The sequence below is a fragment of the Triplophysa dalaica genome, chromosome 3 (assembly GCF_015846415.1).
Source record: "Triplophysa dalaica isolate WHDGS20190420 chromosome 3, ASM1584641v1, whole genome shotgun sequence".
Lineage (NCBI taxonomy): Eukaryota > Metazoa > Chordata > Actinopteri > Cypriniformes > Nemacheilidae > Triplophysa > Triplophysa dalaica.
In genome coordinates this window covers 26,438,722-26,466,532 of record NC_079544.1, presented here as the reverse complement: position 1 = coordinate 26,466,532, position 27,811 = coordinate 26,438,722, and the positions used below count along the sequence as shown (strand labels likewise).

The window sequence follows — 27,811 nt, the reverse complement described above, 5'->3', positions numbered from 1 at the left end:
AGTTTTAGCCATCACATTTGGATTTTTTTTATGCGTTTTCGTATACTTAGCTTTATTAAGTAAAATATATTTGTCATGCTTTATTTTTGTATCGCTCATTTGGTAAGAAAAACACATCGCATTTGCGTTATATAGTTTTTACAGCTAGATGGTTCCAAGCCCCGTGTTAAAGGTAAAGAATCATTTAAATGTCAAACAAAATGTGAATTTTATTTTAGAAATAACTGTTCTTACTGTCAGTACAATGTTTTTTTGTCTTTCGTGCTTTCTTTATTCGTTTAAGTGTGTTAATTGATTTAGCATTTTTCTTTATTATAGTTTATAGTTATGTTTATATCTAGTTTGAACTATTATGACAAGGGCTCTTCTAAAAGGTTTGCTTAGGGTCCCCAAATATCAAGGATCATTACTGACTGCATTACAGATGACATCACAGTACCGCGAGAGCTTTTCAAAACCAAACTTTTCGAATCGCTCTCGCGGTACTTTGATATCATACGCTTGTGGGAACTTGCGTCGCCGCATCAAGTCGAACAGCTACTAGTGATTTCTGCTCTCGCGATATTTTGATCTCATACGCCGATTGGCCTGATGAAGTCTAACGTATCAAGCCTATTGCTGCTTTGTTCTAGTCCGTTTCAGTGGTCAAGATACTTTCCTACATGCAGTCGTTGAAACTCATCTCTATCACATTGAACGCTGTTTGGACTTTGTTTAATATACGAGGAAAACTGTTTACAAAAACATGAGGAGTCAAATAGCGGACGACGCGTCGCAGTGTCCTCCTTTACCCAGCTGGTAACTGACTTTGCTGCAAAATCTGCTTATGGTGGGTTTTTAAACCTTTTAACATTTGATTCTTAAGCAAGACTGTACGTTCTGAGCACCACGACTTTCAACAAAAGCATGTGCTTCAGTACATTGACTTTACATTTTCGTTCTCGGTTAAAGTAGTATTGATAGCAACATCTGCTTTATACTATATATGGGTTGCTGAGAGGTTAGTTTTGTGCAAATTCTTTCGGTGGTTGTTTGTTTCTGAACTGTTTCTGTTATTTGAACAGTTATATTTTGGTGAGAAATTTGCGCTGCTCTACCGAGTCTCTCGCGCTCTCTGGCACACCGGCTAAGTTGACAGAATAACGTTAACGTTATATACTGAATGTGATACTTTTACTCGTTTTTTTGACACAATACTGTCATATTTTGTTTGAATGTATATTATACAACAGTGTTATTGTGTATACTCTCATTTGTCGGCAGGGGAAGTGAATCTAATCGATAGTTGAGGAGTTTAGAGGTGTTAGCCGGATTGCTAATATCACTTTTTTTAACTGCATTACGTAATGCAAATATAATTACTCATGCACTTCATTTTTAAAGTAGATTTCGTTCTTTGCTTAAACGCGGACGAATAAAAATGGGGGTGTTCGTAAATGCTCCATCATGTATTGGTTTGACAGGATTGTTTTAGCCAAGATTCAGATGTGCGTGTGTGTGTGTGTGTGTCTGTGTCTGTGTCCGTGTGTTAAACTTTCTCTTTCAATATTATTGATTTGTTTGTTTTGATTTTGGGAATGGCCACTATGATAAATTAACTGTCCAATTATAAGTGCATTAGAATCATTGACTTGGATATTCTAATGGTTTCTTCAAAAACCATTACAAATGTTTTGTTCTCTTGGTTCCCACCCGCCAGGTAACATCCAACCAAAAAAAAGAAACACATTACCACTACAGACCCAAAATTATAGTCTCAATTAAAGCAATACAATTCCAATCATAACCACAAACGAGTCTGTGGTGGGTTGTTATTGTTTATTCCAGCACTGATAGTGGGGTGGCGGTTTTAAAAATACTCTGCCTTTCTTCATGTGTCTTGCTTTTAAGTAGTTCATGGTAACCATTTGCCTTTACAGATTCATTTCTTGCGAGCAAAAAAGGAGCTGTCGGTTGTTCTAACGCTTTCATGCATTGGGGAAATTAAAGGTTAGCTATTGCACAATCAAATTTGCCATTTATTGACACACACTGTAATAAGTAACTAATTTGTTAGGTGTTCCATACATGAGCAAGATTTATGAGTTTATTCTGAACTACAGTAAGGATAAAGTCCTGCACAAGCAGTTCTTTCAACGTTTAATTTGTTTCTTTCATCTTGTTTGAAGACCCATGGCAAAGTGGTTTAGAAATCAGCTCAGTTTTGGCAGCAGGAAAGGACCACCGCAGCCCCCGAAACCAGATTACACCGAGAGTGAGATCCTACGGGCTTACCGGCTTCAGAAAGAGCTGGACTTTGAGGATCCGTACGAACCCTTGGAGAACCGGGTGCACAGAAGGTCGGGCTCTTTGGAGGTGTTCCCCTCTTTTGGTACAGTGCTGTCCAACGGCGTGGAGGTGAAGATCGTGTCTCCCAAACACAGACTGATAAAAGTGGAATCTCAGGAATTCGGGCGTAGCAAGATCCCATTTAACATCGTGACCTTGGAGGAACCGCAGGATCCTGTAAGAATAATCGTTTGCTCTCATAACACATTAAGGTTTTGCCTACCTGTTATTACAACGTGAAAGAAATGTTCTCTGGGTTTTCGTTGTTAATATGCGAAAAATGATGACGATATTAACACACGAGTATAGTGCAGGTGCAAAATTCACATAAAAAAAAAAAAAAATGTTGGCATATTGTTGCATTTATTTTTAAAGCTAACCACATTCTTGTACGGTATAAATACGAACAATGAAGGGTGGATGTTTGTTTGTTTAAATGAGTGTTTTACTGACCTAAATACCTCTTTTATCATTGGCTATATATCAGATTTGTCATAAGAATACGTTGTCTGAGCACACTAGAGGATTGGTTGTTTTGTTTTTGATTTGTATGTTAATGTTTAGTGCACTTGATGTAGACGACTCATGTCGTCATAACAAACCAAAGCACACGCATACACAATTCACTCATCTTTCATGAGCTTCTCTGTGTGATGTCTCAGGTTAGGCAGGGGTGCATGGAGAACAATTTACATTAACCCAAATACACTTAATCCCAATGTCTGCCGGAACTAAAACGAGACGTAAAATCTCTCTCTTTCAATTTTCAATTTCAAGGTAGTTTATTGGCATGGTTGCGAGTTCTTACAATATTGCCAAAGCATTGAACAAATAACAAAAGACATACAATAAGTACAAACAATAGAGTAAAATTTAAATAATGTGCTGAGTAAGGGATAAATATAGAATGAAATATAAAATAAAGTATATGCCAGTAAACAAATGAAAAATAAAATATTTATATCATAAGTAGATTTCGGGCAGAGGGTGTGCAGCTGATGATGAATGTAGAAGCAGCTGATGTGTGTCCCCCCCAGGAACATCTGCATTCTCTCTGTTTCTGAACGCCTATCAAAGACTGGCATGAGCTTAGACATTTTGTGAATCTGTATTTCTCTCACTTCTTTAAATTGAACACCGTGAAGGAGAAAGAGTTTATCTCTGTTTCGACCTCACCAGTGTCACAGTGTGGACAGACTCGTTCTTCCTTTGGAAGCCATGTTTGTCGATGTCTGCCTTTCTCTATGGCCAGTCTGTGATCACGGAGTCTGTATTCGCTCAGGATCTGTCTCTGTTTTACATCTCCAACAGTGTAGAGATAATCTCCCAGATTGTATTTTCCGTTTCTGGTCCGATAGCATTCTAGTTTACTTTTGTTTTACTTTCCTTTTTCCAATGGTCTAAATACTATTTTTTTACTTTCTTTTATCAATTGGTTTATTCAAATTTGGTTCTGTCCCATTGTGCCGGACTGGCTTTAGATCTCTGCTCATGGGATTGAAGGGTTTGAAGTAACCCTTGTCCGCCCGCCCGCTCTCTCTCTCACTCTCTGTCTCTTTTTTATCTGGACTTTTGACATGCTGATGTTTTCTATTTCCTTTTGGTTTTTTAAAAGGATAGTTTACCCAAAATTAATATTTTTTAATTTGTATGTGATTTTAAACCTGTGTGAATTTATTCAATCCGTAGAGCTGTTCAGTATGAACATCATTGGTTTTGTTTGGCTCATGTTGACTTGTTTATAGAACATAATTTGTTACGACTAAATGATGAAATCTGTTTAAATTTTGAAATAGATTTAATTAATCTTTCACTGTATCTCTAGCTAGTAGAAGTTAATATATATAGACTTGTTTTTCTGTTTCCAGGCATGTATGTTTCATTAAACTGGGTTAATTTAATTCATGCCGGAAGCAGACTGGCACATTTTTGCCCGCTGCACTCGGCCTGCTCTCTTTCCAGCCCTTCAACACACATTATTATCCAAATTACAGCGAAATGCATCCGTTAACTTGACTCAGTTTCACTGACAAAAAAAAATTTTTGCCTTTTGATTTCTTTTTCTATCTTGGATCCATACTTTTAGCAAAATAACCCAAAAAAATTGTGTGACCACTAAAATATTTACAGTTTTGATTTAATGTTTATAGTACAAATACATTTCTGTCAAAGTGTAATTTTTTACAATGCTTAGAAATCGAGGTGTTGCAATGTTCCATTATTACATAATAACAGTGATTATTGATATTGTATGTAAATATCATTTGTTTGATGCTGCTTCACAGATATCTTGATAATACCGTTATCATGATTATTAGTGTCTTGATTAAAATAAAAATATAGGAATATTCAAGAATGTATAGCTAAACAAATAATGTTTACCTACAGTACATACATCTAAATATGTATAATTTGTAAATTATTAAATCAACCAATTTCCTCAGACTGTTATTTATAATCTTAAATGTACATCACTCAACACTTGTTTATTATTTTTCTTCCATTCTTCTTTCTACAGGTGGTTCCCTCGGCTCCTGCGGTTGGCGAATCAGATTACTCTGACCCTTTTGACGCCCGGCCGGACCCGCGGCCCCGACCCGACTGGGTAAATGAAACTGTAGAAACCTGCAGCAGTTACATGGAGCCGTTCGAAGCCCAACGATTTATAAACGGTAAATCGGTTTTACAATGAAACAGTAGTAATACAAGAATGTTTCTATAGCTCAGCTGGTTAGCAGTGCAAAGGGTTCGATCCCCAGGGAACACGCATACCAAGATTGGTCAGTGCTTTATTTGTGGGTTTTAGCCACAAAAACAAGATGAGCTAATATAACTGTTTTGTTTCTCAGAGCTGCAGCACGGCACAGACTGGGACAGAAGGAGCCCGCAGCTTTACGACAGCCCATATGAAGAGAGAAGCCGACCCCGGGGGTCCCCCGCAGAGGACGAGAGGGAGAGCCGTCTGCCCCAAGATGATGAGAGACCCGCAGATGAGTACGACCAGCCCTGGGAGTGGAAGAAGGAGAACATCTCTAAAGCCTTCGCCGGTAAGGACGATAGCTGGGGGGACTTTATTCAGCAGTTTTGGAGAAATAATATGTGAACAATCATGCAAACTGCAAAAATATTGTGAAAAGTAGTATGCTACATTGTTTCATGCATGTTAAATATAGAGAATCTTTAAAAATAAGATTTAAAAGATTTTGTTTTTTCTCTTTAAATAAGTTTTAAATAAAAACTTTTGACAGTCTTCTCGTGATAAATCCAAGAGAAGAAAGTCTATTGCTTATTGTGCTACTGTTTATTTCTTACACCGTGTTTACAGCGGACGCGATGCGACAAGAGACAATAGAACATATTAGAAGCCATTATCTTTAAAATTTTGTCCAAAGTGGATGCGGTGCGACGTGACAAACCAATTAAGAACAAGCTTGTTGTCGTGTCCGGTGTAGCAACGGTGTCACACAGGAATTGTTGTCTACTGCTCATTTTGACAAATGTAGGTCATCCGTGTGTTTTATGCATTAGGAAGAACATGGTAATATACATGTGGCCAAGTAATTCAATCTTGATATTATTATGATATCTATTAAATAGATTTTTAAATAATGAATAATTCGGTCAGCTTCCTCTTTAATCGGGTATGGCACACGGAGCGATGATGTAATTCTGCTGAATTCTAGCCAGCTCTGTTAGATCCAGCGCACGTAGCGTCCATAGGGACCAATGGCGTTGTTCACCCTGTTGTTTTTTCATTGGTGTCCTTCAGTTTGAATGCTTTCTTTCACATTCTAACTATTGTTCTGTAGTGACGTTCGATGCGAGAGACTGGGATCAACCCACACTGCCCCGCAACGAGTTGCAGTGGGCCGCAGGAGCATCCAGATCCTGTGGACCCGCCAGCCTACAGAAACCAAACAGCCCTCAGGGTATCCTGGGTGAGAGGGTTGACCCCGCACTGCCCCTGGAGAAACAGGTGTATGTATTAAGACGCGCTGCTCAATACATTAGCCAGACCAAGTTTAGAAGAAAACACTCATCACATGATGTTTTTTTAGTTGGTACCACGGTGCACTGACACGCTCGGAAGCCGAATCTCTGCTCACGCTGTGTAAAGAATGCAGTTATCTGGTGAGAAAGAGCCAGACGGGATGCAACGACTACTCACTATCTCTCAGGTACTGATATAAAATTCATGTAAACCTACAGCTGTGGTAAATAGTTGCGTGTGTTTGTGCTCGTATAATAATTGAAGTACTTCCCACAACTGTTATTGAATTAGTCCTACTTTGTCAGAATTGGGAATTTGGTGGAGAGACTTTGTTTAAAATTGCAGGGTACATTATGTACTTATTCTTACGTGGGTTGAAGTCAAATGACGTTTATTTCCCATAAAAGCATTCTTGACAGCTCAAATTATAAATCGTTATTATACAAGACATTACTGTGGCTTCTGCTTTGGGTGTGTTGAAATATTAAAAGCTGGGATGTAAATTGTCCCGCAGTATTTGTGCTTCAACATCAAAATGATGTTTCAGATCAGCGTGCTATTGCTTTTCTTAGATCAACTCAACTTTATTTATATAGCGCTTTTTAAAATTTTCATAGTTACAGCTCAGAGCAGATCAGACTTACTATAGCAGATTTAGATTTTCAGAATAATCATATCAATTATAACAGCTATTCACTAAAACACTGAAGGAACTTGTGAACCACACACACAAATCTCTAAATCTGCTCGCAATTTTCTCATTTGCATTTCTGTCATCCTCAGACAATCATAACGTCCTCAATATTCAATAACCAAAGGGACATTCAGTCAAATTCATTTAGGTGTGTACAGATATCACGCCATAATATATCTCGATAAAAATTTATATTATAGAGCTTTGGAGAAAGTTTTATGATATTTTAAGTTCTGTTAAATTGGTTGAACTGCCAACACGTGATCCACTTTAACATTTAGAATGTTTTATTTTTATTTTGTACTTTTCTTCGAGACGTTCTCTCTTAGGGTTTAGCTTAGAATTAAGATTCATTTTACTTGACATTAAACGTTATTTTAAGAGTTAATTTGCAAAAACTGTTTTTTTTTCAATCTTGTTTTTTTTTATTAAGAATTCCAATTACTATCAATCAAATTGCATTTAGGTTGATTTGATTAAGTTATAATAACTTAAACAATATATTTAATAACACCAAAAAAAACATTCTAACATAATAAATACATGATTATTTACCTTTTTTTGCAAATACCTTTTATTTTTAATAATTCACATACAGAAAGTTAGATGAAACCTAGAATGTGTTCACTTATGTAACAAGTTGAATATCATTTTACTGCTATTGCATGTATCGTTACACCCCAAGTGCTTTATAAAAGTGTTGATCCTCTTACCGAGACTTTTGTCTGTAAGGAATAAGCATGCTGGATGTCTCCCTGTGTGTGTGCCTCTCTGCAGAAGCTGTCATGGGTTCATGCACATGAAGTTCTCACAGTCTCGTGAAGGGAAGTTCATCCTAGGCGAGAACAGTCCTCCGTTCGACTCCATCTCTGAAGTTATCCATTACTACACCACACAAAAGCTGCCCATCCGTGGAGCCGAGCATCTGTCCCTGCTGTTTCCAGTGCTGGTGCAGACGCTCTGAGGACACAAACACGCTTGATCACACACATTCAAACTCGCTCAGGAATTGATACACCGTTGTTATTATAGAGCTTAGTTTTCAATTTGATTAGTCTTGATGAGGATTAGTTTTGTGTTTTGAGTGTTAGATTGAATCTAAATTTGGTGTGAATGAGCACACAGTCAGTCTGAAGTTGACTTAACTGAAATTTATTTTCAGCACTGCACCGCTGGAGTAACACTGAGAACTGCAGTATTATACTCTGTCCGTCTGTTCCAAAGCTTCAACGACTAGATTTAAAGGAACAGTTCATCCAAAAAAGAAAATGAAGATGTTATTTACCTTCATGTTATTTTGGATCTGAATGCTAGAATGGGAAACTTTTGGCCTTTTTTTCCCTGTATTGCATTGCGATTTCCTACAACGAAGTGACTGCAAGTGTCAAGTTCATAAAAGTATTAACAAAAACATGGAAGTATTTCCTGCCTTATAATGCAATACAAACTGAAAAGTCTTTTAATGCATCTTAATGTGATGGCAAAATGGCTATTCAGTATTTTTATCTTTTTTACGGTAATCATTTGAATTGACACAGGAGTGATTAAACACTACTTTTTTTTTCATTTTTGCGGTGAACTACTCATTTGAGATCTGATTAAATGTAGGCCAACCAAAGTGTTTAAAGAATTTATTCATGGAAGAGTAGCGAGAAAGTAGAGATTGTTTCACTGGCTGGAAAAAGTGTTTAAGTTTTTAGTTTAGGAACCCATGAACCCAGCCCTTAACATCCCAACGCCAAAATGATCTGACACATATTACATTAAGGAATGTTCAGAATGTGACTTTCCACTCACCGGATGTCCCTGTGTGCACAAATCTCTGTTAACAAATCCCGTGCTGCAGGAACAGGAAGTGATGAGCGTCTTCTCCAGACCAGTGCTTGACAGGAAGTGACATCACTTAGTGCAGCTGTCACAATGCTGCCCATTATTCCGCACTACCAGCAAGCCGTCGGGTGGTTTCTGAGGACGTTTAAGCTATACTTGGGAGACGTCCTGACAAAAACCGTCTCTGCTAAGTTTAGTTAATCTTATCCCGGGTTCATTTGAGAATCTAAAGCCGCGTAACATATCAGTCTGTTGATGGCTGTATTTTTGTAGAAGTAAATAAAACACTAGTATTTTCTTCTTAACATGGTAAACCTCATGATATTGTGAATTCGAGGAAAAGCTTTAATATTGACAAGTAGAAAGCCGAAAGGGATTTTGTGGTGGGTTTATCTGATGGGAACACACACACACACACACTGCTGTAGTTCTGCACAGGGTATCTAGTCTTATAGAGATCCACATTGTATCTATTGTTTGTTATGATGACTGTCATTGTAGTGACTTCTTTCTATTTGCTGTTTTACAGCGTTTTATTTCTTTGGAATAAAATATGAGTCTTCTAAAAAATGTAAGCCTGTGTGTTGAATTATCATATCGCGTAACACAGATTGCTGCTTTTTTCTGCATGATGAGACATTGTAGAGCTGGAGGACAGACAGTATTCTCTCTCGCTCTCTCTCTGATCCATTGTAATAGTAACATGGTTCCTTTAAAGCTTTCATGCCAGAGTGTAAAAAGAGGTCAGATCTCCATGTGACTAAGCTTACACGCACACTCACTGATGTTGATGGGGCACAAACGGCTTCTGGCTGTGTGTGTTTGTGTGTGTAGTGCTTTTTGTCTGTCCTCTTGGGACTTAAAAGTGATGTACAATGTCAAGACAAGACAAAATCCCATCCGAAACCTGTGTGAACATGCGTGTGTAGTGCTTTCTGTCTGTCATGTTTGGACTTAAAAGTGATGTACACTGTCAAGACAGCAGCTCTGAGTGCTCCTAAAGCAAATCAAAATTCTTTGTCATCATTTACTCGCCCTCAAGTGGTTCCTAACCTTCCAATTTGCAATTCTGGAACATTATTGACTACCATTGAAGGAGAAATTACAATACTAGTCAATGGTGCCACAGATCTGTGTAGATCAATTCTGTGTATTCAGCAGAACTAAGACGTTTATACAGGTTTGGAACAACCCGAGGGTGAGGAAATTTTCATTTTGGGGTGAACTATCCCTTTTAGGCCTGAAACACTCCAGGAGCAATTACTTGGTGTGTGTACTTGTTACTGAGGCAGTAACCTCAGTACTCAGGCAGGTGGGCTATTTATTTGGGTTGTTAACTAACAAGATGAACGGTACTCAGTTATTACTATAAGACTTTAATATTAATACATTTTCATTTATATAAACGTTAACGTAACAATATTTATATTATTGATCCATTAATACTCAAACACATGTGAGAAATGCTGTTTGAAATGGTTTGACAGACATCATGTGCATTTGATCTTTTTCAATTTGTTCGTAATTTTTACACTGTGGTTTTTAGGATGGACACGTTTTGAAAGAGAGTTTTGGGTTAGAATTACTTGTCATTTTTGATTGTTTAAACTGTATATATTTCTGATAGTTGCTCTGTCATTGGTTTTCAATGATTCATGTGTGTACAGTATGTAATTCAGAATGTGGTTGAGAGAGATTTGTGCGTGCTTTCGTGCGGTGCGTGTAAGAAAGAGCAGATGTGATGTGTACTGGTCACTCACGAGAACATTTCCTCGGTGTTGGGTCAAAGAAAAGAACAACCACCTTGTTGCCATGGCAACAGATGGTCCTGGACCTCAGCCTCCTTTTGATCTGATTCAGCAAGATCAGTAGAAAATTCCTGAAAGACAAGTGAAGGTCACTCAAGACAAGCATCACTTTAACTGTTCAGTTTTATGATGATGAATTTAAATAAACAACCTTCAACCTTGTCATAGACTTACATAGACAAAAACATCAGACGTCAAATGTTTTGTTGAATCCATATTTCGTTCTTCTGTTCTACAGCTATTCTTGTCTATACATTTTTTTTTAATGATTCTAAGATTACAAGATTCTAATAGAACCATATTTCCCATTCAAACTGCTTTTTAAATTGTGATGTAACGCCTTTGAAAATATTTTTACCAAGTGTTGATTTAAACTGTGTCTACTTTGCCCATCCAGCACTGAACATGTTGAAACAAACAGATGGAGGGAATTATAGCCTGCGGTGACAGCACGGATCTGGAGAGTTTCTGTAATAATCCACATTCTACAAAGAGCAACTAAAGCTTCATGATTAATGATTTATGTATTGTTAAGTATCTCTATGACCTCATTATAATGGCACGTTAAGATTTAACTAAACCTGTTTAACATTAAATGAAAGATGACTCTTAATATAAACTTTCTTAATACACATTGATCTTATATGATTCAGTGCTTATTATTTCGAAGAAAAGATTCTGCTTTTCCATTAGTAACCGGCCATCTCAACCCTTTAATTTGTATTTTTATTCAATTATATCATATTTGTAATATTCTAAGATGTTTTTGTCTGATCTCTGCTTTTGTCCTTGTTATTGCTTGACCATGGTGATATTTCTCAGGCATAAAACTTGCTGCTGTTGGTCTGAGCTTTCTCAGAAAGGTTTTGCTTGAAGGACCTCAATTCCTTTTTTATATATTTCAATAAATGTTGTATTTGATAATTATTTGTCTTTTGCACTTGTGATACAATTTAGTCTTCCAAATGAAAATAGCTTTAAACCCTTTTATATTTTATTAAAGCTTTTACAATAATGACATATTTGAAAGCTTTCTTGTTTTACATTTCTGTCTGTCTATAAACACAGGTTTATTTATTTTCCTATATTTTGTTTGAAAAGCTTCGCATGATGTGATCCCTCATAAATGAACAACGAATTATCCAAAGTGTTGGCGTCTTGACGTCATCCGTTACTACAGTAACGACGTAACGCGTTTATGCTCCGCTTACAGGTACACGCCAGGAAAGGTACGTGCTAGGCTAAATGCAAACGTTCATTTTGTAAATACTGTCTCGCTTTTCTAACTATAATATTTGTGAACCTATGGTATTATAAATGGTAATTACTAATTTAGGCTACTACAATGAAAACTTATTTTATTTTCCTGATGTATAGGTCTATCGTCATTCTGTGATGTTCTGTAATGAATGAACTGCAGGGGAAATTCTTGTTATTAATGCATATTCAGTCTCAAGGCTGCTTCTGCATTTCTAGTTAATCGTTTCCGCTGTTCAGTCAAAGATATTTTGATGTGTTTTTACAGGTTAAAGTTCACCAGTCTTCAGTGTGTTACAGCAGGAGATCAGTGATGTGCTTCAGCTGTCCATAAGACATGGCCTCACAGATAGACCTGCTCGCTCACCCCAAACCAAACCTGCTTAAATTCCCAGACAGGTACACAAACATGCTGCTACTGCACATGCACTCCTGGAACCCATCAATGTTCTTTATTTACACACATCAATTTTTAGATTTTGTGCCAATTTTCCTTCTTATTATCATGTCCTCCGTGACTCTGATGTGTCAAAAACAAAGTTAGAAGTTGTAGCCTTTTTTGTTGGCCATGTAATCCATTTCCACTTGACCAGGGCTGACTTGTTTTTGGGACATATAATAAAAAGGCCAGTACAAAGATTCTAAAATTTGGAAAGATTTCAAAGCAACCATAAGATAAACCTTTAAAAAAAACACATCTGTACATTAATTTAAACAATTATATGTTTTTTGCACCACTTCTGCTCCTACTGATTCTACAAGAAAGGCACACATTACTTTGAAATCTTGCTGTTATATTTTCCTTAGATTTTGTTATATCAAAATTATATCTATTGTGCCTCTTTTGAATACATTTGTTAAATTGTCATATTTTTGCATTAATAACATTAGACAAGATAGAAAGATTAGATAGATATCATCTGATATTATTTGACTTGGATTTGCTGGAAACTGTACACACGTGGCCACAAGAGGGCTCTATGACACGGTGTTTAAATATAAAACTGCACATGTCCCGAGAATCCAGGGCTAAAACTGAACATTTATCTGTGAGATTTAGTACAGTAAAATTCTTTGGTTTTGTTTGAATGTTTTTAGGCGCTCAGTATACTGGCTTGATGAACTTCCAGCGGAGTCGAAGAAGAACACGACGACTTTTGGTATGAGAGTCACTTCTCAAGAATCTTACTTTTGTATAAAAGCCGTTGCATTATGAAATGGAACTGGCAGAAGACTGACAGTTGAAGGGGAGGAGTTAACGGATGCTCCGCCCATGCCGTCTAGTCGCGCGTAACCTGCGGTCTTGCGCTGGAACTTATCGGCTAAAATTCCCAAAAAACACAGTTGGGTGATGACGTCAGACACAAAACACCAAATATTTAGTGAGAGCCGAAACTTTTCACGGATTTCTTTGGTCAAGGGCCGCCCAAGATGCCATATGACTGACAGTAAAACAACCAATCACGTTTCGTATTGTGCCTTGTCATGTTTAGAGGCGTGGTAATGTTTCACGAACGTGTCAAAAGTTAACAGGAACAACAATGATTATAACTTTATGCCATGAACCTCGCATACTTTTAAGAATTCAGTGTTTAGTCGATCGTGATGGATTCTTATAACAACCGTTGTAAACACGATAGCTTACTTCGTTTTGGAAGAAAGAAATACTAAAAAAAACGTTTTATTCCTATATTCTGTCTATTGTTCCTGTGTTTTTTGGTATTTAAATAATATTTCATGTACTCTTGATTGCCTTGACCCGTTTCCTAACAATACTTTTAAAGAGATATTCTCCACTCCCAACCATCCTATTTCTTGTATTAATTGGAATCTCTCCCTTTCATATGCAGAACAGTCATTAAGGATATGCCTCACTGTTTCCAATTCTCCACATTTGTCACACTTTCCCGATTCATGTTTACCTATTTTAAAAAGAGTATAGTTTAATGCTATAGTATAGGATATGTCCAATTCTTAGTCTTGAAATAATTACATCGTTCTTCCTATTTCCATATCTTTTTCTCTCATTTCCAACATACTCCAGAATCTGGAAAAGATGTCTTCCTTTAAACCCACTATTCCATAACGTTTGCCATTCATTACTTACTTCAGATGATATCACTCTCTTGAATTCATCTTTACTTACAGCTAACTTAATTTCTACTTGCAGGTGATTTAATGCTTTCTTTGCTAGCAAGTCTACTTCTTCATTTCCCTCCACACCCACATGTGCAAGTACCCAGAAGAAATGTAATTCTATCCTTAACTGCCTTATTCTAAACAAACTTTGTAAAACTTCAAATACTAAGTCTTGCCTAGCTTCAGATTTACCACTTAGTAGACTAGTGAGTGCACTCAGCTCCTGACAAGCACCTTAATACATTTATTCCTTTTTTGCATTTTTCTATCAATTTCTGAATATGTATTCTAAAACTTAGTGTAGAGTCCATACCCAGAAATCTTACTACGTTAACTTGCTCCATCTAATAACCATACGTTGTGATATTCAAGCTTGGATTATTTTTCTTTTTCGAAAAACATACTACTTGTGTTTTTGCCACAGAGGAACGAAAACCCCAAATATTCGCCCATTTTTCCACCTCATTCACTGCGTTTTGCATTTTACTTTCTACAAATAGAACATTTCGCCCCCTTTTCCATAATACTCCATCATCCCCATATAATCATCTTCCTATTCCGGTATCTACATTATGATAGATGTCATTAATCATTAAATTAAAAAGAGTAGGACTGCTCACACTTCCCTGGGGAGTTCCATTCTCAATTGGAAGAGTCTGAGAAAATGCAATCCCTACTCTTACTTGAATCGTTCTTCCTAACAAGAAACTCAAATTCCAGTTATACATTTTTCCGTCAATTCTCAAGCTTTCCTATTTCAAGAAAAGACCCTCTTTCCACAACATATTTATGCTTTTTCTACAAACAGACTCCCACAAGCACTTCTTTATTAACTTGAGCTTTTCGAATTTCAGCTACCAGACATACTATTGGATCCATCGTATTTCTCCCTTTTCTAAATCCACTTTGACATGGTGAAAAGAATGTTTCTACTTTCAATCACATATGTCAACCTATTCATAATCATCCGTTCCATAATTTTGCATAAATTTGATGTCTATGCAATAGGTCTATAATTAATTGGCTGAGAGTGGTCTTTTCCTGGTTTGGCTGTTGGCACTATGACCCCATGCCTCCAATCTGCTGGCATATTCCCTGTATCCCATATTTTGTTAAAAAGTCTTAAAATCATACTTAATATGATACATTATCATACATAATTCTGATAAGTGCTTTATCATCTCATAGCATATGTCATCCTTGCCTGGTGAAGTATGTTTGACCCCCACTAGTGCTCTCTTTAACTCATACAAGGTAAATTCTGAGTCCAACATACTGCCTGAACGATTCTTCTTTACATATATGTGAGCATTCTCCCTAACTTTCTGATCCCTATATTTTCTCATATTCGTATTCATATTACTGTGCATCTTTACGAAAGTTTCTACTAACATATCTGCTTTATCTCTGTCTTTTATTGCTATTTTTCCATTATTTACTGAAACTGGAATGTTGTTATTTCTCTGAATCCCTCCCATCTTCCAAATCATATTCCACACTTCATTAATTTCAATTTCTTCCCCAATTCTATTACAAAATTCTCTCCAGTAATTTCTTTTTGCCTTTCTTACTTCTCTCCTCACTATTGCCTGTGCTCTCTTGAAGTTAATGTATTCATTAAACAATGCTGATTTTCTGGCTTTCTTCATTGCTTTATTTCTTTCCCTAACTGCCTTACTACACTCTTCATTCCACCACGGTACTGCTTTTTTTCTATTTATAGCTTTCCTTTTTCCTATTACTAATCTGATTTATTACTAAATCAGAATTGAACTTTTTAAACTCTTGCCCATTAGCTATTAAGCTTCTTGCATTCCACTGGAATATTAACAGCACCATTATGTACCACCACATCCCGGTTGAGTGTATGTTGTTTTCATCCTTAATTTCTCATTGATCATATCCACTGAAAAATCTTCAATCTCTAGATAGTTTTCTGCTGCTTTGATTATATTTCGGATTCTTTCCGTCCGGTTTTCAGTTTGCGCAGAGCAATTCACTACTTCAGCCCTAAAAGTAAGAACATGCAATGTTCTTAATCCCCAATTTATCTTTTGTGTTTTCCTTGGCCACTTCCATCCTTTGTTGTATGATTTCTTTATTTTTGGCTCCTGATTCCACATTCTTTGCTACTTTTTTAAGAGCCTCAGAGTATGACAATCCTTCCTGTATTCTGACATTTTGAACTTGAGCCGCATGTTTCCTCACCTTGCACCCTCCATATCCCGCACTGTGTTCTCCTCCACAATTACACTCTTGGGATTAACTTGCCTGCATTTCCATACTCATGTTCTCCACCACATCTCGCGCACCTCTGTTTGCCTCTGCATACCGCCGCTACATGCCCAAACTTTTGGCATTTAAAACATCTTAGAGGAGGGGTACATAGAGCCTTACCGAAAAACTCATAAATCCCAGGACGACTTTACTTGGCATTCTTTCCTCATCAAAATGAATCATCACAGAGAGACTGATGTCTGAGGATGAGACTAAAAGCGGTCTAACATACCTCATTTAAAATGGATAGTCATTACAGGAAGGAAGTGCATTTTCAGATTTTAACTAAAGATTATGAGGGCAAATGAATTTAAAATCGAAAATGACCCACATTGATAAGCTATTTGCAATAAGCACTGCAATTTTTCATGAAAAAATACGAATTGTCATTTTTTTATTTCACTGGGACTTACTACAAACTGACAAACTTACATTTTCAATTTCAGGGGGTTGAGAATTTGTATGTTTTCTAATTTTGTATTTACTTCTGTAATGTTTTATTGCCTCGTCATGTTTATTGGAATATATTTTCTGCAAATTTGTCTCCACAGAAATGACTTCTCGCTTGGAGCAGCTCGCCCAGAACAAACAAGCGGGCCATTTCTTTGAGAACAGGTGATTAAAACAAGCAGTGACCAGAAGACAGAATATAGAGTATACATGCACTTCATGTAGCCTTTTGGGTGAATTAGTTTTCATTAAGATTATTTCTAATTTCTAATTATTTCTATTATTGATAAGTATCTAGTCTGAGTTTTTTTGTTTGAAATGATCACACATACTTAAACATCGCGTATCACAGGCAGTTTCTGCCAATCTCATATAAATCTTGAGCCTATACAGTACATTTACATTACATTTAGTCATTTAGCAGACGCCTTTATCTAAAGTGACTTAAAGATAGGTGGAAACAATGAAAGCAATTGGAACATCATAAGGACAACAAAAAGCATAAGTGCAAAAATCCTGGTCTCATATAGCCTACCACAGTATACAGGGGTAGGTTTTTTTTCTTTCTTTTTTTGAAAGATTAGAAGAGAGATTGAAGTCAGAACTTATCATTCAGGTGTTGACAAAAGAGATGTGTTTCTTGCTGATTCTTAAAGATAGCTACAGAATCTGCTGACCTTGTTGCAGGGGGCAGTAGTAGTGCATGCGTTGTGTCTTCGAAGAGTATTTAGTTTGTTCAAATTTATAAAAGAGAGATACAGCTGTAAAATAATGTCCTGAAAATCACAAGCTGATAGAGGTGGGACTAGTCGGGAGAGTGGGATGGAACTACAGCACAAGCAAGGAACACATCATCACATTAATGGCTCTTTCTTTTGCCTTGCCGTGCTTTTCCGGGAGAATGGACAATAAAAGAAATAGGTTGGAATGGTGTGGGAGTGTATCAAGTACCAAAACACTACGTCATATGTATGTTTTTTAACAAGTTGACCATGTTAAGCATGAGAAGCCAGCACGTTTAACAGTGTAACAGAAGTCCAAATGCATGACATAGCATGATACCCGATCTTTAATTCTGAAAAATGAATAAAACTTGTTTTTCTAATGTATGAGGTGTGAAAAGAGGAAACCCTTTAATCTACACTTTTTTCTGGGGTATTCCCTCTCCTGATTTTTATCAAGATAAGTGAGATGGTTTCAGTACAGAAATATGTGACAAAATAGAGTGATCAAAAATAAGTATCCATAAAAGAAATCATGTAAAAACAGGTATACCACTGCAAGTATTTTTAACTTTCTTTTTAAGAATAAATGAACATACAGTATATGGAGTTTTAAACACATTTTGCATGTTATATTACCCCTAAACATTATTAATGAGCACATGCAACGGAAGTCAAGGCACTTTATTCTGAATAAGAGTTACGCTCGTATTCATTTTATCTTCGTTAAAATGGCCAAGCAGTAACTTCACTTACACAGCAGCACTTAAGTGTTCAATAAACCAAACTATGCACAACACACAGGCAATAAAACGAACTACAACACAATCATCTTCAGGCAATAACACCTCTCACAGTCTTCATTTACTGAGGGTCCTTACGGCTTCATTCAGACACAGAAGTCTCAGGATTTAATTCTCATCTGATAATTGCAGCTGTAATTCCTCAATAAGCAAATATGAATCCAGTTCTCTCAGGTGAAATCTATTGGAAGTTGCATTGTAAGTGAAGGAAAAGCTTGTAATGCTGATGATGCTGGCATCCACAGGAAAGCCTAATAAACACATCTAAGTAAACAGGAGGTAATTACAAGTAATGTTTTATTTCCTAACTTGACAATTCCTTATGCCAAAAATAACAAGACACACTGTACATACAAAGACGGAGAATGTTTTTTTTGTACTCTGTCCAAAAAACACCCACAGCTCCCCCATTCACTTCAATGTCCCCTTCCCAATATGGCAGCAGTGTTAATGTACCATTCGGATGCCAGTTTGTCGTCTATGTACTGTATGTCTATACTGGAATTTGTCTGTTTTTAAAGAAGATCATCAGAATGGGTGGTTAGTGCTGCCGCGCTGAAAGCACGTCCTTCTCAGAGAATCTGTTCTCTGGCATTGCCCCGTGAACCCGCTGAAGGCTGGCAGCTTGACCGCCAGCTGCTGGTCCCTGTGAGTAAAAACACTTTATCTTATGATGCTGAATTTCACTTCATATTCTACAGAGCATGTCTTGGCCAAAAATTCGGATGAGAAACTGAAATGCAGATTGATATCATGAAAACATTGATCTGTACTAGTAGAAGTGAGAGACTGTAAGTTTTGAATGTTTATATCTTTATTCATCATTTTTAGATGTATTGTGGTCATTCCAGTCCAGTGTCTGTTGAATATCAACTAAATCAAAGCTCAGGACTGACATAAAGTCACCCAACAGCAATGTGAAAGACTGACAGCATGACAAGACACATGAAAAGTGTGATAAAAATCAAGGTTTTATTACATAAAAATAAATAATGTGAAACTTTCCTAAATGCATGTACAAATATGACTTAGAGGTGAATCTGAATTTGTTTTCAGTGCAGTGTTTGAGATCTGAAAAAATACAGAGCAGTTCCCTTTCTGTCCCTTTCGTCGAGAACGACAGATGAGGTTCACCCTTGAGAACCAATCAACTCTGACTACTATAGAAAAGGCCAATGAAATTTTGCGAATGAAATTTGCATGCTGGTCTCCGCCCCCGGATGTCCGGTATAAAATGAAGCCGGCGTGCAGCATTCATTTACCTTTTGTTCTTCATAGCCTTCGCTCATGACTACGAACAAAAAAAAATTCTTCTTCTACATTGCTGGATCTACAACGTAGAGCAGCGGATCGTCCCCACCTGCAGCGACCTTCCCCTGGGTGTCTCGGCGGTTCCCGAGATGTTAGAGATTTTTTCTAAAAAGGTCCTTTTAAAAACTAAGCATTCTCCAGCACGGCATGTCCCGCTGTTCTCTTGGGTGCGGTACTCTTATCGAGGAGGGGGATGGACACGATAGCTGCATTAGGTGTCTTGGCGTCCAGCACACTGAGGCAGCTTTCGTTGACACATCTTGCCCGCACTGCGGGCTCTGATGAATCCGAGCTCAGGAGGAAGCAGAAGTGATGTCAGCTATGCTATCCCGGGGATACGTGGTTCCTGGGTTTGGAGCGTGGTCCAAGCAGCACCCACCCCGGGTGCCTTTTTTTTTTCCCAGAGGTGCATGAGGAGCTGTGTAAAACTTGCAGCGCTCCACTCAAACCAGCTCCGGCTCCCTCACTTCCCTCGATGGTGGGGCAGCCAAAGGCTACGTCGAGATACCCCGGGTGGAACGCGCAGCTGCGGTGCACCTGTGCCCGCATACGGCTGCCACCTTGGGGGATCGGCCACGCCCTACCGTCCAAGGCGTGTAGGACTTCGGCATCACTGGTGTCGAAGGCTTGTGCTGCCGCGGGCCAGGCTGCCTCCTTTCTCTACGCCATGGCCATCCTGCAGGTCCGCCAGGTCAATGGTGATCAAGGGGTTGCGGCACGGGCCCTGGGTCGGATGAAGTCCACGGTAGTGGTCCAGGAAACCTCCACCCTGTCAGCAATCTTCTCGCAAGAAGTGACCCTGATGGGAAGACCCCAGGGAGAACAACATCTGGCCCGACCTTCACAGCCACGGCTCTGATTGGTCGGTACGGGACGGCTCCTGCCTCGTCACCAAAGCCGGACCCTTTTCAGGGCCTGGCGCCCACTTACTCACAGAGTTTTTCCGTTCTCCCCGGGTGTAATTGCAGCCGATCACACACCCCTCTGGACTGTGCCCGGCAATCCGACCTCACGCCCTGGCGAGGCGTAGGGTCATACACACACGACAGCTGCCACCACTCTCAAACCGACAGTGCGTGCAGCTGTCCTGCCAGGCAGGCAAAAAGGCTCCTGTCTTTGACATCCAGGGACCCCCCGCGACATATGGTTAGCTCCGCCAGCCAACGAACCACCCCCCGGGGGAATGGTGAAGCAGACCGTCCCCTTGGTCCCCCTGTCACAGTCCCTCTCTCGATGGCTAATGAGGATGGTCCATCTTGGTTACTCGATCCAGTTCGCCAGAGACTCTCCCAAGTTTCGGGGCATCCTCTCTCCCTCTGTCACAGGCAGGGATGCCTCCGTACTTCGGGTCACCACCATTCTGGCGAAACAGGCATCGAGTTCGTCCCTCAATCAAGATGTTCAGTTGGTTACAGCCCGCACTTCTTCGTTCCCAAGAAAGACGGCGGGTGAAACAAAAATGTATATTTTACCTACACACATTTAATTCAGAATGTTTGCAATTAGCTTTATTCACAGATGTTATTCTACCAAACATACAATTATATTATAGATTAAAACACTTTAAACTTACTGCAAAACCACAAGACAAGAAAATTCTCTCAGTTTCCTTAGCAGAAAGAACCTCTGATTTGATTTCCTACAAACAAGATCCACATTATCAGAAAAACTTAATTTACAGTTGATTAACGTTCCAAAATACTTAAGTCTTCCCCATTTCCACAGATTTCTCACATACTGTTATTTCTGTTAAGGGTTCTGGATGATTAAACATGTATTCTTTTGTCTTACAAACATTTATCAACATGGAGCTCACTTCACACCATTTTTCCAATATTGAAACCTGCTCTACATACTCGGAGTTCGCACAGTCTGTCCATAAAACTACAACAAGTGACATGTCATCAGCACTTTTTTGTCATGAACTTTTGTAATTGCTTGAGTTATAAATCAACTTTATTAACAACCCTCAAGCACATTCCAGAGTTTGTTTTTCTCCGCTCAGTGATAACCGATGATCGATTTCATTGTCTTGCTGACTCACAGTGGAGTGTTGCAGTTCAAACTGTCAGAGCAAGCCCAAGGATCTGTCAATTGGCGCAGCCAAAAAGGATGAAGATGATGTCGAACGGCTTCAGTGCTGAATCAAGTGGCCACACAGTTACTGTTCCCACGGTGACACCATCCGCACGTTTACTGCATTTGGCCTGTGAGTCCATATTGCTACCTTTTCACATACTGTATCAACAACTTTAAATTGACCTAAAGACCTAGATTATTTTGTTTACTTTTATTTGTTACTTGTTTTTAATATTCTGTAAAATTTGTCAATAATGATGATGATAAATTTTTCTTGTGATTTGTATTCATTTTAACCTCCTTTACAGGATGTTATATTTACACAAAACAAAAGCTTAGCAGTTGAACTGTATTCCTTTGGCAGTATTTCATTAATATTGGACATTAAGAAAATCTCTATCTAGTTTAACAATGTCACATTTCACTCGAGAATTATTTCATAGTATACAGTACTGTCTATAGTGTAGTCATTTTACATTTAAGTTTCTTTTATAATATTGCGTAAACAATTTCCAAATGAATGTCAATAATGAAAAGAAATGGATAGATAAAGATATTAAATATTAAAGTCATTGGCAAATGTTTATCACGCAGATGTACACAAACAACAGCTGTGATGAGAGTGATGTGAAGCAAACGTTCATTATTTAGGTCATTGCTCCTAAATCCTTTTTAATTTTTTTAATAGTATATTTCATTATTCGGAAAGTCAGTCAATTCATTCAGCAAATTAAATCATAATTCCCTTTCTCCCTGTCCTCCATTTATAGCTCCTAAACAGGTCCATCCACAGCACGCTCTTGACCGGCCGGTGTCTTGGCCGATTCCAAATCACATTCTGAAGACCTCAGCTAGCGAGAGACTGCACCTTCTGGCTCGACCGAAGACTCGCCAGGCCCTGTTTGAAGCGTATGACCCTTACAGCATCAGTCCTGCTGCCCGGGCGGCCACTGCTTCTCCCAGACTGCTGGAGCTTTCTTTACCATTACCACGGAAATGTAAAACCTAATACACGCCGTTCCTTCATCTGAATGAAGTACAAACAGTACATAATCAGTCTGTGTCATTTAAAATGTAATGTGATTTCTAACATTTAAACATGCTCTTCAGTCAGTATAGCTAGAATAAACAGGTACTGTGTCCTTGTCAAATAAGCAATGCACACACAAAGGCTCTGTGTTTGCTGTCAGGTTTAATGAAAATCTTTTATTAAATATGTTTTTTATTATAAGACACCTTTATTGAAAGTCATTGTTTTTACCTTTGTGTGCTGTTGGAAACATTTCCCATCTTAAATAAAATGAGGTAATACTTCTTTATATAGACTTTCTACTACAGGCTGCTACAGATCTAAATTTCTCCCTAAAGGCAAAAGATGTGTTTCCCCTTTTGAGCCGCTGATAAAGATCACTGAATAAACAAAGGGCGTGACCGGAATTCCCCTGCAATATATAAATCCATCTTTGTCACATTTCATTTATTTCAATTGAACGTGTCTATAGTTTATCAAAATATCCCCTTGATTCTTTGTAAATGAACAAACTTCAAAGAAATCTTAATTGTTTCTCAATCAATTCCCTTTAGGGAGAATCTCTTTATTGACCCGGATCAATGTCAAGGGTTTGTTTTGGCGATCAATAAAATGGAAAAAGTTCTTATAAATTGTACAAATGAGAAGGGGGGTCTGCTTTTCTGTTTAATAATTTTGGATCCTCTGAACAGTCGGTGTTAACACACATTTAAGAGACTGTTAATGACTCACAATAATTTGACTGTTTTTCCTTCAGGGCTTTCTTGAGCTGCCAGTGTGTGTTTTGTGTTTGTTGAGTGTATTGTGTGTGTAAGTGTTTCTTCATTAAACTATATGTGATGAATGAGCCAATGGTTACTTCATGGCTAAACAGAGATATTAGTGCTCATTTGTCTTAATGTGTGGTTGCACCGGTCGAACAAATATCTTTGATGTACAAATAAAGCCGCTTAAAAGGTTCTTCATATCGATGCCATTGAATAACCATTTTTGGTTCCACAAAGAACCATTCTGTCAAGAAAACATCTCTTTCGTACCTTTTTTATAATCTGAAAAACTTTTTTACGCCGTAAAGAACCTTTTGTGAAACAGAAAGGTTCTTCATGTTAAATGTTTTTTATGGAATCATAAGGTACTTCTATGAAAGCATCAAAGAAACTTTTGAAGCACCTTTTTTTAAGAATGTATAGAGCAGCGATGGGAGTGTTAACATTGTCACGCACTTTTCAAAACTTGAGAACAACTGCGTGAGAAGTAGATCACCTATTGAATTTTTCATTCAAATAAACTTAAAAAATTGTTTTTCCCAGAGAAACAATGTTATTGCATATATGTTGCCCTTTCAAAGTTCAGCAGATTTCTCGGTTGTGTTGTGTTTCATTTAAGTCTCAGATGTTGCTTAGTAGAAATAAAAATAAATGAGATAGTTAGTTCAAGTAAATAATTTAAATCCACAAAGAGTATAAATGCCTATAATGAATGCTGATTATAGAGGTAAAATAATCTGGATTTTTTCCATTTGATGAGAAATTCCTACTGAGATCATCAATAATATTGACTTTTGATTGCAAATCTGAGCTCAGTTTGAGACATTGTTGCGGTCTCTTCTGAAACTATGACATTTGTGAGATTTCTGCCTATTTTCCCAGGAGACATACAGTTGAAAGAAAAGCATGTGAACCCTTTGGGCTTACTTGGATTTCTTCATAAATTGGTCATAAAAATAGGGTTTCACATACTTTTTCCACTCTGCACTATGAATGTTTACATGTTGTGTTCAATAAAAACATGAAAACGTATCATGTTTGTGCGGTATTAGTTTAAGCAGACTGTATTTCTCTATTGTTGTGACTTAGATGAAGATCAGAACACATTTTATGACCAATTTATGAAGAAATCCAAGTAAGCCCAAAGGGTTCACATACTTCTTCTTTCAACTGTATCTGAGACTTGCATTTACTCTCCCACGTTGATCTAGGAGAAATAATTGAGATATTGAATGGATAGTTAAACCAAAAAAGATCATTCTGTCATCCTTTACTCACCCGCATGTAATGTCAAACGTGTATTAATTATAAATTGGTTCTGATGAACACAGAGAAAGATACTTGGAAGAATGTCAGTCATTTTCAGTTCCGGGACATCATTGACTACCATAGTAGGAAAAACTAGTCAGAGGTGCTCCAGAACGGTTTGTTTTCCTAAATCCTTCATAATATCTCATTATGTGTTCAGCTAACTAAAAAATGCAATATTATTATTTCTACTATGGCCGTGGATGATGTCCTAGAATTGAACATTGCTTACATCTATCGGAATATCTTTCTCTGTGTTCATCGGAACAAAGAAATGTATACATGTTTGTAACAACCTAAGGGTGAGTAAATGATAATATAATTTTTTGGTGAACTATCACTTTAAAGACATATGGATAGATTTGTGATATCTGCTGTAGGCCTACCTCATCCTGCATCATTTGAAGTATGGACACGATGCCTCAGATCATGTGGCTTGTTGAGGAGAGCTGTGCTTTTAAAGCAATTGATGAGCAATTCAATCTTACATTAAGGACTTACTAAAGGAGCCATAACTTTACAAGCTGTATTATTACTAATTGTGGGCTCTTTTGACTTGGCTCAGGAAGCAACAACCTAGCAAAACTCTTGCAACTTCTCAAAACGAAATAGCAACCACATGACAATTGGGACATCTTAGCAATAATCCAATCAATGTTTGTACATAACAAAACCATGAACATCAAATCAACACATTAACGTGCCATGTTAGTTTCCTCTAAATCTGATGTTCATTGTCTCCTAAATGTTGGCATCATTTAGAAGGAAATTCCGCAGCATCTTCCTGTAGGTCCTCTCGTGTTAAATTCTTCTCGTGCAAATCACAAGGATCTCGTCATGCTCAGATCTCCTGTAGCCCCTTCTTCAGAAATATACATTCTCTGTTTCCTTAAAGTTTAGAATCATTGAATGTGTCGTAATTGATGCTCTTTGAACATTGTCTGTGTGTTGTATGCGACGTTTCTTTAAGCATGAATACTGAGATGGCATGCTTCATTTGCTAAACTGTTCAGTACACAGAGATCACACTGTCTTGGGTATAGTATCCTAAAATGCAATTCTCTCAGACTCCCCTTCCATTTCCAGGGTTCTTAAACAAAATTGAAGAAAAAAATGATTAAAGAAAAACTATCCTTTTCCTAAATATTCAAAGCCTTTCTTATGGCATGTGGAATTTACCTTTACAAGTTTAACATACTTCAACTCCACCTTACCAGCAATCCATTCTGTCCGACCAGCTTTGCACAAAGTAATTTTAATTTTACGACGTTGAAAGCCCTACTGTATTTGATAAACAAAAAATTGTCTGATTTCCGCGTCCCACAAACCATGCATCCCAAATCGGAGGTCTCAGGCATTGTTTCTAGTTTTTTTTCTCCCTTTTACTCCCTCCCGTCTGGTCCCGCAGTATACACACATCATTATTTGTTATCACCTGCTCCTCACTACTTCACCTCCTTATTTATACCATTCCTTTATGGTTTATATGCACCACAGACTTTTCTGTCAAAATAAGCCACTGCTAATGGTTAAGTGTGATTGTGGGATTAACCATCACATGCGGAATGCTTTATTTGGTTTAATCCAAACCCAACACGCACTGGTTGCTCAGCTTTAAATGATTTTTAATTGATCGTTATCATTTGGTTTCATCTTGATGACCATGTTTTTTCATAATCATATCTCAAACAATAAAGACTTTTCGTAATACAAACCCTCTCTTCTCTTTGTGTGTCATTTGAAGAAAGTTTCATATGAAATGAAGAGAACATAATTTGTCCTCAAAGTTTACAGCCGCTTTGTGTTTTTATACATTTTTCAGACCATTTTCAGGAAGCGTTCCCTCACATGATATAAAGAATACAAACTGAACATACTGATTGGTGCGCTGGCAGACGTCAGCTTTGAAACATTATTGCGGTGCGCCTTTACGCATGGGGCATATGATCGTCTCATCAGATTAGATCATCATCAGTCCTCCGTTATGATTATGTCATCGACACGGACTTTAGTTTCACACTTGAATGTTGTCAGCGCTTTCGAAAAGTCTTCAATTCGTTCGTTCTTTAACTGCGTCCGCTAAAGCTACGGTAAGTATCCTTTTCTACTCATTTGGCTAATTTGCTTTCAGTTCGATTCATTTGCTCTGTCATCCAGTGAGAATGTATAAATTTGAATATCTAAGTTTATATTACTTGATTTTTACGTAAATCGTACAATTGTACTTTCTTTGCTTGAAGTGAAAGTGGAGAAACCCGAAGCAGACGGATCGAGATGAAACTCTCTGGATTCATTCTGTGGATGTGCACATCTTACAGGTTCCTTTCCTCGGGTACGATTGTTTTGAGCTTTAATACAACCCGGTCTCATCAATTGCGTATAAATAACACTCTGTTGCATTATCGTGTAATATGTACGCCAAAATTCGATTTTGCGTGCATATGATACGTCAAGGTTTACGTGCATTTGGGTGGAGAGCCGCAATTTTTTTATGATTAAAAATTGCTGTTTAATATGTATACGGGTCAATGACGTGTTTTGTGTCCAAATTCATTATTTTCCTAAAAAGAATTTGAATAAATACATGTCATATATCAAATGGATCTACAATATGTCCTTTATAAGAAACCCTTTTCATTTTATTGAAATTCAATAGATTTTTTGAGTTTTGGTGTTTGAAAGACCAAAAATGTCAGGTGGTGCGACCGTCCGAACATACAAACAGAGAACAAAACTGAGAAATAAATGTTAATTTTCTCAATAAAATTCTTAATAAAATATTTTGGCATGATTTTATGTTAAATTTCTTATATATGAGGGGAAAAATACTCAGTGCTAAATACATTAAATGTATATTATTTTAAATTAATATATGGTCGCACCACCTGACATTTTCTTATTTGTCATTGACCCATACACGCTAAATTGGCGTATCATATGCACGCAAACATAAGCGTATTTTATGCACTGTATGAACTTTGGCGTGTTTATAATGATTGTGAGGTTGGTCGAAGTGC

At 37.6% G+C, this 27,811-nt stretch overlaps 3 protein-coding genes across 5 annotated transcripts in view; all 3 read left to right on the top strand.

The window, feature by feature from the left end:
* The first annotated feature begins 583 nt into the window (after positions 1 to 583).
* On the top strand, positions 584 to 9,418 carry shda (Src homology 2 domain containing transforming protein D, a). The gene is made up of 8 exons (XM_056742908.1): positions 584 to 829; positions 1,920 to 1,989; positions 2,169 to 2,505; positions 4,847 to 5,000; positions 5,178 to 5,375; positions 6,138 to 6,306; positions 6,387 to 6,506; positions 7,791 to 9,418. Exons 3-8 carry the CDS (start codon positions 2,173 to 2,175, stop codon positions 7,975 to 7,977), a joined length of 1,161 nt encoding a protein of 386 aa, XP_056598886.1. The 5' UTR covers positions 584 to 829; positions 1,920 to 1,989; positions 2,169 to 2,172; the 3' UTR covers positions 7,978 to 9,418.
* Positions 9,419 to 11,832: 2,414 nt separating this feature from the next.
* On the top strand, positions 11,833 to 23,596 carry spmap2 (sperm microtubule associated protein 2). Of its 3 annotated transcripts, none has more exons than XM_056742912.1 (7): positions 11,833 to 11,880; positions 12,177 to 12,307; positions 13,007 to 13,068; positions 16,876 to 16,939; positions 18,824 to 18,947; positions 21,657 to 21,819; positions 22,460 to 23,596. In XM_056742912.1, the coding sequence occupies exons 2-7, from the start codon at positions 12,246 to 12,248 to the stop codon at positions 22,696 to 22,698; spliced, it is 714 nt and encodes a 237-aa protein (XP_056598890.1). In that variant the 5' UTR covers positions 11,833 to 11,880; positions 12,177 to 12,245; the 3' UTR covers positions 22,699 to 23,596. The 3 variants fall into 3 exon arrangements, with proteins under 3 accessions (XP_056598890.1, XP_056598888.1, XP_056598889.1); XM_056742910.1 differs by having other exon boundaries at positions 18,821 to 18,947; XM_056742911.1 differs by lacking the exon at positions 11,833 to 11,880 and adding an exon at positions 11,892 to 11,971 and having other exon boundaries at positions 18,821 to 18,947.
* A 3,145-nt stretch (positions 23,597 to 26,741) lies between these two features.
* The window catches only part of LOC130417369 (interleukin-6 receptor subunit beta), a 35,289-nt gene continuing 34,219 nt past the window's right edge, over positions 26,742 to 27,811 (top strand). Inside the window, exons 1-2 of the mRNA XM_056742907.1 lie at positions 26,742 to 26,884; positions 27,035 to 27,126. Of these exons, the coding sequence (XP_056598885.1) occupies positions 27,069 to 27,126 (58 nt within the window). The 5' untranslated portion in view covers positions 26,742 to 26,884; positions 27,035 to 27,068. The remainder of the gene's footprint in view (positions 26,885 to 27,034; positions 27,127 to 27,811) is intronic.

What these genes read in the sequence shown, in the direction of transcription:
- shda (XM_056742908.1), top strand. Translation starts at nt 2,173, where the DNA reads ATGGCAAAGTGGTTTAGAAATCAGCTCAGTTTTGGCAGCAGGAAAGGA. An exon ending in CATCTCTAAAGCCTTCGCCG is followed by an intron (nt 5,376 to 6,137) that starts GTAAGGACGATA and finishes ATTGTTCTGTAG; the next exon opens with TGACGTTCGATGCGAGAGAC. An exon ending in CTGCCCCTGGAGAAACAGGT is followed by an intron (nt 6,307 to 6,386) that starts GTATGTATTAAG and finishes ATGTTTTTTTAG; the next exon opens with TTGGTACCACGGTGCACTGA.
- spmap2 (XM_056742910.1), top strand. Translation starts at nt 12,246, where the DNA reads ATGGCCTCACAGATAGACCTGCTCGCTCACCCCAAACCAAACCTGCTT. An exon ending in CTGCTTAAATTCCCAGACAG is followed by an intron (nt 12,308 to 13,006) that starts GTACACAAACAT and finishes GAATGTTTTTAG; the next exon opens with GCGCTCAGTATACTGGCTTG. An exon ending in GAAGAACACGACGACTTTTG is followed by an intron (nt 13,069 to 16,875) that starts GTATGAGAGTCA and finishes TTGTCTCCACAG; the next exon opens with AAATGACTTCTCGCTTGGAG.